This window comes from Chenopodium album, chromosome 6 (genome assembly GCF_948465745.1).
Source record: "Chenopodium album chromosome 6, dcCheAlbu1.1, whole genome shotgun sequence".
NCBI lineage: Eukaryota > Viridiplantae > Streptophyta > Magnoliopsida > Caryophyllales > Amaranthaceae > Chenopodium > Chenopodium album.
Window position 1 is genome coordinate 77,740,662 of NC_137839.1, and position 11,063 is coordinate 77,751,724.

The following is an 11,063-nucleotide window of genomic DNA, read 5'->3' on the forward strand; positions in this document are numbered from 1 at the left end:
AGATAAATTTATATGGGGTTTACAAAAAAATAGAGAGAGATAGTAATAAAAGTATATGGAAAAATAAAATTTTATATGGGGAAGCTAATTTCGCACAAATATTGTTGCAAATTAGTGGGTATTTTAATGCTAATGGGTCATTCTTTTAGGGACTAAAATTAGGCCAAATGGGTCGTTCTTTCGTGACGGAGGGAGTATAAATTTTGGTTGTATATAATTGAGAAAAGCATTATTGAAGTTTTTCTTCGGTAAACTAAACGCGTTTAAAAGAAATGTGTTAGCTCATACTTCCTCTGTTTTTTTTTTTGACACATTTCTATTATCATGCTTGCCAACGCATGTTTTTAACGCTTAATAAGTAATTATCAACATTGTAAAATTATAAAAAATGGATATTAATAAAATATACATATAGACGATTCAAACAAGATCACACAACTATATTTTATTTATCATATCTATAAATCACAAAAGCGAGTCAAAGTGTACTATGTGAATAGTGTAAAAGTCAAACGGTGTCAACTAAAAAAAACGGAGGAAGTATAAAACGGAGGAAATGTTAGCGATCAAGATATTTAGTCAAGAAACGTGTGGGTCAGGTTATCACCCTGATGTTAGAACTTAGAAGGTCAGAAAGAAAAGTGTAATAATTTGAGTGTCAAAAAGTCGTGTCGTGTCATGTACGTTAGTGTTGATCTCGTGTTGTTCACAAAGCCTCTCAAAAACTATGTACTCCATATTATGTAAGACAATTGCATTATTTGACCAAATTATTAAAGCGATCGTGTTTGAGTTAGTTTGTGGCGATTTCGTGTTTTCTCTCATTAACTTTGTCTTTTTGTTTATATTGTGTATCGGTTTCAGCTGTATTGTCGTCTCAGAGATTGTTAGCTCTAGTTATGAGCTTTGAATCATTAAATGAGAGAGTTTTGGTCGATTATGATTGGATCGGCCTAGATCAAATGGACCCAAACATGGATTATTAAGGCGGGTTAGAACGTTTGTAGAGTCGTACTTGTCATTTTGTCCAATTTACAGTATTTAAAATTTGCTTAAGTGATGCATTATATGGGCCGGGTCAAACTATTTAGGCTGAGCCCAAAAAGGCTTTGACCCACCCAATTATTGCCCAATTCTTACTGTAGTCAATCCTAATACATTTGTGGGTTTAAACCAATTTTCGATTTACACGATCATAACCAAACGACTTATTTAAACCATTGACAAACTTCATACGAACTCTAATACTAAGATAATTTGGAAACTTCTCTTCAAAAAAAAAAAAAAAAAAAAAAAAAATAATTAGGAAACAACAAGGAAAGTACCAAAATTATATCCTAATTGATACAATATATCTCAATATCTTTCTAATATGATAAGTGAAAAACTTTGTGTTCTAATATGTATATGAAATTTATCCTACAATTAAAATTTTCTTATACTAAAAAATACTCAAATTAGACGCCATTTATATATACGAAGTATATTAATCAATTTAAACCATCAAAGTTGATAATCACACTTTCTCCAAATTTAATTGTATTTGTTTGCTCTAATAATCATGGCGGACAAACCTTATAGCAGTGGACGCCTTCCTTTTGATCTTGAATCAAAAATTCTTGAAAGGTTACCGGTTAAATCTCTTCTCCGTTTCAAGTGTGTTTGTAAGCGTTGGCGCGATGAAATCAACACCACTTTTTTCATAACATCACACACTCGACAAGTTCGAATAAACGAACCGAATTCTTCTACACTCATCTTCCGTTGTCTTGATTATTCATCAAATGAAAAGAGGTGGTGGTCACGGGACATTTTCTCACTAGATCTCCAATCTTCTTCATTAGAGGTCAAAAAATTACCTCATTATTATCCTTCATCTTATGAGAGTAGCTACTATTCCTCTTTTAATTACGCGTTTGTTGGTTCAAGTAATGGCTTGGTTTGTTTCCGAGAAAAAGAGTATGAGCCACAATATTCGATTTACAACCCGGCTACCGGTATCGGTTACACCCTACCTAAGTTGTATCCAAATCATCAATATTCTTCCCAACGCTATATGATGGGGTTTGGTTATGATTTTGCTAATGACGATTACAAGATATATGATTACAAACGTCATAACAAATCTGGTTCTCTTTATAGCTTGAAGAATAATTCATGGAAAATCATTGAACCTCCTCCGCCAACTCGTGATGTGCGGGAGGTAATACGCATGGTTTTTTCGAATAACGCGTTGTATTGGATATGTTATCCAAATCCTTATTATACATCTAATGCAATTAATGCATGTGTAGTTAGTTTTGATCTAGGGACCGAAAAGTATCGTGAAATACCTCTACCACAACCCTATAGTAATTTGCTGTCATGGGCTAATTTGAGTTTAGTTGAATTACGGGGACGTTTGCATTTCATAAAATATAATTTTTACCATACATCATTAGCTAATAAACCTAGAATATATAAGTATAACATCCGTATTTGGGTTATGACCGATAACAATGACGGTTCGAGTTCGAACGAATTGTGGGTTAAATTGGTTGATTGTATTTCACTCAAACAATGTTTACAAAGGGAATTGAGATGTAGTGGTTCCTCACATCCAAGTTGTTATCGTCCGCCACGACCTTGCGCTTATTTAGAGAACGGACGAGAAATGTTAATAGATTTAGGGGGAATTATCATTGTTCAATGTGATCTAAGTACTGGTAAGGTTAAGAAAGCCGAAATTCGTGGTTTACCGATTGATGGTCGCCATTTTGTAAACCCTAAATATGATCTTATTCCATGGATTAGTTCTTTTGTTTCCCCTTGTACTTAATTCTTCTCAAATAAAGAATCAAGGTAATCCCTTCTTTTGTTTGATTTTTACTTGTTTATACTATTTTCCTTTGTGTGATTAAGAGAACATAATACCATTATTATTGACCTTGTTTTTAAAAATATGTTTACTATTGTAATTGAAATTAATTGCACCGTCATATACATATCTAAGTTACAAATTTACAATCGATCAATAATATTTTCTATTATCAATTCAGGCGATTTGAATAAGTATCATAAGACTATTTTTTTCGTAAGGCTTCCGGCTAAATCTCTTCTCCGTTTCAAGTGTGTTTGTAAGCGTTGGCGCGATGAAATCAACACCGCCTATTTCATAACATCTCACAGACGACAAGCTCGAATAAACAATCCGAATACCCTTGCCCTCCGTTGTCTCAATTCAAATAATTTATTATGGTCATCAGATATTTTCTCACTAGATTTCCAATCTTCTCTAAAGCTCAAAAAATTAATTCGTTATTCTTCTACCCATAAGATGTACTCTCCCACTTACTCTCGCGGGTCTGTTGGTTCGAGTAATGGTTTGCTTTGTTTCCTCACATTTTTAAATAACGGCGTAGGCAAATCAACAACATTTTCAATTTATAACCCAATTACCGGTATCGGGTTTGGTTATGATTGCGTTGGTCACGATTACAAGATTTTTTTACTATGTTCTACGTGTAGACGGCGGTAAAACTTGTTGGCTTTATAGCTTGAAGACTGATAGAGTATAAAAACACATTAATGGGCCTCAACCATCAGTTTAAACTTTTGGTTGAATTGGTCCTCTAACATGGTATCGGAGCCAGCGTGACACAAAGGTCACGGGTTTGCCGCCCCTCCTTCAAAGTGGAATTAATTCGCACCAGGTATGGGTGGGTCTGTGTTGCATCCACATTTCATGCCCAAAGGGCCTTTCATGTGAGGGAGCGTGATAGAGTATAAAACATATTTCTGGGCCTCAACTATCAGTTTAAGCTTTTGGTTGAGTTGGTCCTTTAACATGGTATCGGAGCCAGCGTGACATAAAGGTCACGGGTTCAAATCTCATCCACCCCCCACTTTCAGGTGGAATATTAAGCACTGGGTATGAGGAGGGCCCATGCTGCATCCACATTTCTAGCCCAAACGAGCTCTCGTGTGAGGGGGCGTGATAGAGTATAAAAACATATTCCTGGGCCTCAACCATCAGTTTAAGCTTTTGGTTGAGTTAGTCCTCTAACAAAGACTAATTCATGGAGAGTCATCGAACCACCTCCACCACATTCTGGTTATGCATGTAACAAACGCATGATTTTGTCGAATAATGCGTTACATTGGATATGTGATAATCATAACCCTAGTGCATATATTATCAATTTTGACCTAGGATGTGAAGAGTATAATAAAGTACCCTTACCACAACCTAAATATAGTTTAATTATGGAGAATGATTGGGTTTTAATTGAAGTAAGGGGTTGTTTACACGTCGTAAATTACAAGATGCGTTATGGATTTTTGCCTCATGTACATGTGCCACCCGAAGTATACAAGTATAGCATGTGCATTTGGGCTATGAACGAGAATCATCATGGTTCGGAACAATTGTGGGTTCAATTGGTTGATCGTATTTCACTCAAACAAGTTTTAGATAGTGAATGGAAGCGTTATTATCGTGTCCACCGGTCATGTCCGTATAGTCTGCCACGGCCTTGCGCTTATTCGGAGGATGGACGGAAAATCATAATATTTTTAGGGGAGTGATCTTTGTTCAATGTGATATACGTAGTGGTGAGGTAAAAAAAGTTGAAATTCGTGGTTTACCTAAGGGCAAGGATGCATACCTTACATGTGATCTAATTCCATGGGATGCTTCCCTTGTTTCCCCTACAAGCTTAAGCACTTAATTAGGTAGAACCGTAGAAATAATGAATCTTATGAATGTTTTTTTACAAATGTAATTGAAATTTACCGCACCATACAAATCTTACTAAGTTATGTAAAGCTAGGCTGCTTATATTATGTGCTCACTTCTGGCAAAAATAAAGCAAAAGCAACAAAAGTTGGTAAATTAATAAAGAATTTAAACATTTGCAATGCAATAAATTAAATCTAGAGAACAAAGAACAAAAAAGTGAATAAAGAGAACTAAAGCAAATATATAACACAAATTCTTAGTACTATTAACTAATAATGGTGCTAAGATTCTTTGCTTCTAACTCTCAAACTTGACTCAAAACCCCAATAACACTCATGCTTCTCAACTTTTTTGTCACACCAAATTAAAAACTAAACCAAAATTTTCCCTTCACACAAATAACAACCAAAATGAGTCACCCTAAAAATTCTACAACCCAAATACTCACTCTCTTAATACTAACAACCTTAGTTGTGTTAGTCTCTTCTCAATCATCCCTCTGCAGGTCATCCTGCGGAGGGATTCCGATTAACTACCCTCTAACCATTGATGATGGATGCGGTAGTCCATACTACCGCCACATCTTGGTGTGCTCCGGAGATGTCCTACAGCTCCGGACCCCTTCAGGCCGGTACCCCGTGAAGTCCATTAGCTATTCGGATCCCCATATTTTGGTCTCGGACCCTCTTATGTGGGAGTGCAAGGATGAAGACCGGTTTCGGCCCACTAGACCCTTTAGCTTGGACAGCAGCACACACTTGTCTCTATCCAACCAGAATGAGTATCTCTTCTTCAATTGCAGCCCGGATAAGGTCATCATGGAACCTAGGTGCGGCTTACTTATATTTTCGACTGATCTTTATTTTTTTTTTCCAGCGTTTTGACTTTTATACGTGTCAATGCACAACGTTACATAAGTTAATAATTTGAAATTATATCATAAAAATAATAAAGTATGTAACAATTTCCATATTATTGTACATGTTTCCCTACTGTATAATTTCATATTACTAAGTATGTAAATAGTGCAAAAGTCAAAATGTTATAGTCAAATTAACAAACACGAGAAGTACATATATAGTTAATATTTACAATTGATTGTCAAAAATTTCAGGCCTATGTTTTGCGAGAGGTTCCCTGATCGTTGTGACACTACGTGTGATCCCGCAAGCTACCTATGCCGGCATTTCCCACAATGTGCCCCAAACAATAAGGCCTTAAGAGACCTCTCTTGTTGCTCTTACTACCCTAAGGCGACGGAATCCTTAAGGATGATGCTCAAGCATTGCGATACTTATACTAGTGTACATTGGAAGAGTGTTGGCGGCCTAGGCACCTCGCGACCCTACGATCAAGTGCCCGAGTATGGCGTGAGAGTCGACTTTGAGACCCCGCTCACGTCGAGCTGCCTTCGCTGCCAGGACCGTGCTAAGGGAGGAGGTACTTGTGGGTTTAATACCACTAACCAAGATTTCTTATGTTTGTGTGAGGAAAGAAATGTCACTACTTATTGTAAAGGTATGTCCAATATAGTAACGTACATAAAATATGTATCACAACAAATTAAATATATATTTTCTAACTCTTTAATATCATTAAGCATGGTTGCCTATTTGTGATTGTGGCATGCAGATCATCGAGTTGAAAGACATGGTGGACATACTAAGGCCGTCGCAGGTAAATATTTTAATCAACCACTATAAAATAAAGTGTATTATTCATTTTTATTAGATTTATTAGGTTTGATTGCCAATTTAGATAAATAAAGTGTATTATTCATTTTTATTAGATTTTGCATTATTTACATATTACCAAAACTTATATATATAGGTATAAATGTCTATCATATCAATCAATCAATCAATCAAAGCCTTAATCCCAAAAGTGGGGTCGGCTAACATGAACCAAATTTGATTATTCCGTGTAGTCATCAACATAAATCTTTCTCCTCCATCCCTTACGATCCAAAACTTCATCCTCACGTAAATCCATGCACTTCATATCCTTCCTCACTCCTTCCAACCAAGTCATCTTTGGTCTCCCTCTTCCTCGTTTAATCCCTCCATGGTCCCACTCTTCCACTCTTCGCACCGGTGCACCCTCGGGTCTCCGTCTTACATGTCCAAACCAACGCAGACGATTTTCCCTTAATTTATCTACAATGCCCGCCACACCTACTTTCTTGCGAATAACCTCATTTCTGATTCTATCTCTTAAAGTGTTTCCACACATCCACCTTAACATGCGCATTTCCGTAACCTCCATCTTTTTAATATGCTCTTTCTTAGAAGCCCAACATTCTGTACCATAGAGCAACACTGGTCTTATGGCAGTCCTGTAGAATTTTCCCTTCAACTTTAAGGGAATGCTGCGGTCGCATAACACTCCCGTGGCCGCTCTCCATTTAAGCCACCCTGACTTAATCCTGTGGGTCACGTCTTGATCAATGTCACCATTCTTCTGGATGATCGACCCTAGGTACTTAAAACATTCACTCATGGTCAAATCCTTTCCATCCAAACTCACCACTTCATTGCTTGTCCCCCTCTGAGTGCCAAAACGACATACCAAATATTCAGTCTTACTCCGACTTAGCTTAAACCCTCTAGATTCCAACCTTTGCCTCCATTGCTCCAACTTGACATTAACCCCATCCTTAGTCTCATCCACCAAAACGATATCATCTGCGAACAGCATACACCATGGAACCTCATCTTGAATTGGTCTAGTTAATTCATCTAGAACCGTTGCAAAAAGAAAAGGGCTTAATGCAGACCCTTGATGCAATCCGATTGTAATAGGGAAATCTTTTGTCAACCCTCCGCATGTCCTCACATTTGTTGACACATCCCGATACATATCCTTAACTAGGTCTACATACCTTCGTGGGATACCTTTCTTCAACATTGCCCACCAAAGTATCTCTCTTGGCACCTTGTCATATGCCTTCTCTAAATCAATAAAGACCATATGAAGATCTTTCTTCTTTACCCTATAAAACTCCATCATTTGTCTTATCAAATGGATTGCCTCCATAGTAGATCTCCCAGGCATAAAACCAAATTGGTTATCTGAAATGCTTGTGCATGCCCTCAACCTTTGTTCAATCACCCTTTCCCACAACTTCATAGTATGACTCATAAGCTTAATTCCTCGATAGTTAGAACAATCTTGAGCGTCTCCTTTGTTTTTATAAACCGGGACCAAGGTGCTCTTCCTCCAATCTTGTGGGATCCTTGTAGCCGTCCATATCTTGTTGAAAAGGTTTGTTAACCAATCAATACCAATCTTACCCAAACACCTCCACACCTCTATCGGTACCCCATCAGGGCCAACCGCCTTCTTAGGTTTCATCTTCCTCAGTGCAATCTCCACCTCTACTCTCCTAATCCTTCGCACATACTCCATGTGTCAAATTCGATTAGGACAAGAATTATTTGTGCTCGTGTTGTATTCGATTTGAATTACCATGACTAGCATCATCTCCGTTTTATGTTTTGTTTTTTATGTTGTTGTGTCGTGTTAGAGATTGTCAACAGCTCCAATTTGACCGTAGATATATAATTCTAATATATGTGTGGTGGTGTGATAGGCACGGTGACAGCAGCATCAATAGCAGGAGTAGGAATTGGGGCAGGCATATGGTACTTGAAGAAAGTAAGAGCAACTGCACCAGTTACACATGGTGTCCAAACCAATGAGAATAGAATATTCTAGTATAAATTTTAATTTTTAATAATTATTACTAGCTTTACACATTATGGTTCATGGTTTTTATTGTGCAGCAAAGAAAAAACCACATTTTTGGTCCCTTCTACATCACTATATGTACCTTTTTTTTTTTTTCTTTTTCTTTTATTTATTTATTTTTTTACTAGCATTACACAATATGGCTTCAATCTTTTGTTGACCAAACATAGGCGAAATATATTTTGGATACATATAAAGTTAAGTTAATAATGCATATCTATATAATAATAATAATATATCTTGTGATTTAATAATTTAGTTAATGCTTCACCTTATAACATTTCACAAACAATATTGTATATACCAAATCAATTCCAACCCAAGGCGTATAGTCAACGTAAAGTTGTATTACAAAATAATTTTTAGGGTCAAAAGGTCAACGGAGGATCGCATTTTTTTTGTTGATAATTCAATTGATTTAGAATGATTACAATCTAATTCATTTATCATTTATGTGCCTTTAGCTATGTTTGGCAATTTGGGGTTAGCTATTATCACATGTAAATTTTAGCTGATTGTATTAGATGTTAGCGATGGACTATGTTAGCTGCCTAGCTGGCCAGTTTTATCAAAGATTTCGTGAAAAAGTGTTTGATAACTAGATAGAATGACCAAAATATGGCTAATATGATCGATAATCACAATTAATATAGCGAAGTAGTCATAAATTTAGCGAATTGTGATATGATAAACTTGAATGTTACTATGAATTTCCTCTGATTAGAAATAGTTGCAACTTTTGATTTACATTATATTCACGGTACGCACACTATATACTTTTATTAGTTTTAGTGATTTACACTTAATGGAAAACACAATCATGTAGAATCTTTTAGACGTGTCTCAAAATATATTTTAAATATCAGTTTTATTTTATTTTAATTTTCCTTGATAATTATATATATACAAGTATATACATATTTTGAAACTATGAATTGACAAACACATACTTGTATAAAAATAAAAATGTTACAACAAATTCTAAATAGAGGAAGTATATATAAATAATACTTGTAGATGTTTAAATAAAAGAAGTACTTTTTGCTTCAAAAAAAAAAAAAAAAAGTACTTTATTACTTAACCAAGTACACATCACACTGAACAACACTTCATTAACAGAATATAGTTAACTATAGTATACATAAAAATTTTATTTAATTAATTCATAGTATATAATATAATAAAGTAAATACAACTGAAAAAAGAATATAACCAATCTTAATTATTTGCTAGAGCTTCCACCAACCTAGCTAATAGCCAGAATAGCTCGATCGATCACCTTTATTGGCTCCAAGCAATTTAACAAATCAATTAATATCCAACATGTATGAAAATTATGAACATTAATCAAAACTTAATTAATTAATTATATGCATCCATATTCTTTACCAAAATATGATATGTAGCTAGGATATAGTTGTGTTTGATAATTAGCCCTCATCTTCTTCATATATGCTTGTATCATTTTAAGCATAGCTACACATGCCATAGTAGCAAAAGCTCCCTTTCTTGCATTTATTCTTGCAAGCCCCACAATTCTTTCTATCATACCAAAGGTTAATACATCTCCCATTGCAACAAACCTCAGGAAATCTGCATTTTCGTCCACACATTCCACAATTTAGGTTATCGGTTTTGACATTAACACACCTCTTACCACAACAATCGCGCCCTGGACTCCCTTTAGTATGACAAACCCTAGGGAACTTATCACATGTCAAACGGACACGTGCACCATAAGTACCACCAATCACTTTGTATGGGCTAAATGGATGTTTTTTCTTTGAGTTGAGAAACTTACTCGACCCTTTATAGGAATCAAATCTTTCTAATTCTTCACTTTTCTTATCGTTTTTCTTATTCTCTTTTTTGGTTTGTGCCGAGGAAAGAGTGATGAGAAGGGCCATGAGAACGGCTAAGACAAGCGCAATCTTAAGGGATGACTTCATATTTTCTCGACAATTTGAATAAGAAAGATAATGTTGATGGAATTTAAGCTCTAAGAGGAGCTATTATAAGATAAAAGATGAATGTATGTTTTGTGATTTTTACAATTATGTGAACTATGTATATATAGGCAAGAGATAAAACACATGCATGCATATAAGTTGTACGCAAAGGGAAATAAATTCAAGCGTTTTAGGCGGCTTGAGCAATTAGTGGAGTGGTCTTAGTCATAATAAACCAGAAATTTGGTTTGTGGAAAATATATTTGACCTTATACGTCAAACCTACTAAAATATGCCAAGTAATTATCAATCATATAATATCATATATAAGTAGGAATAATATAATATTAATCAATATCTAACTAGTATACTCTATGTATCTATATATTTTTAGTAGAATCATAATAATGTCATTAAACTATATGTTAAACTTTGACCTATATATTATTGGTACTAGTTCCAACACAATCCAAGGAGTAAAGTAGAGCTAAATGATGCTTACAAATTTGTGGTTAGAACATTAAGAGAGGGAATAAATTTCTTGTACACTAATTAATTAAACTTATACCCTATAGAAATGTAGATTTTGATAGCTAGCAAAACTATTCTTTTCCCCGACAAACAAGGTATTATTATCTAATGTG

At 35.2% G+C, this 11,063-nt stretch overlaps 3 protein-coding genes across 3 annotated transcripts; 2 read left to right on the forward strand and 1 right to left on the reverse strand.

Annotated features, from left to right (window-relative positions):
- The first annotated feature begins 1,561 nt into the window (after nt 1-1,561).
- On the forward strand, nt 1,562-2,818 carry LOC145637337 (F-box/kelch-repeat protein At3g23880-like). The gene has a single exon (XM_081688795.1). It carries the CDS (start codon nt 1,562-1,564, stop codon nt 2,816-2,818), a length of 1,257 nt encoding a protein of 418 aa, XP_081544921.1.
- A 2,229-nt stretch (nt 2,819-5,047) lies between these two features.
- LOC145635408 (LEAF RUST 10 DISEASE-RESISTANCE LOCUS RECEPTOR-LIKE PROTEIN KINASE-like 1.5) lies at nt 5,048-8,672 on the forward strand. Its single transcript, XM_081686684.1, has 4 exons — nt 5,048-5,549; nt 5,835-6,238; nt 6,353-6,397; nt 8,313-8,672. Exons 1-4 carry the CDS (start codon nt 5,131-5,133, stop codon nt 8,435-8,437), a joined length of 993 nt encoding a protein of 330 aa, XP_081542810.1. The 5' UTR covers nt 5,048-5,130; the 3' UTR covers nt 8,438-8,672.
- A 747-nt stretch (nt 8,673-9,419) lies between these two features.
- On the reverse strand, nt 9,420-10,495 carry LOC145635409 (uncharacterized). The gene has a single exon (XM_081686685.1). The coding sequence runs from the start codon at nt 10,417-10,419 to the stop codon at nt 9,937-9,939; it is 483 nt and encodes a 160-aa protein (XP_081542811.1). The 5' UTR covers nt 10,420-10,495; the 3' UTR covers nt 9,420-9,936.
- Between the last annotated feature and the right edge of the window lie 568 nt (nt 10,496-11,063).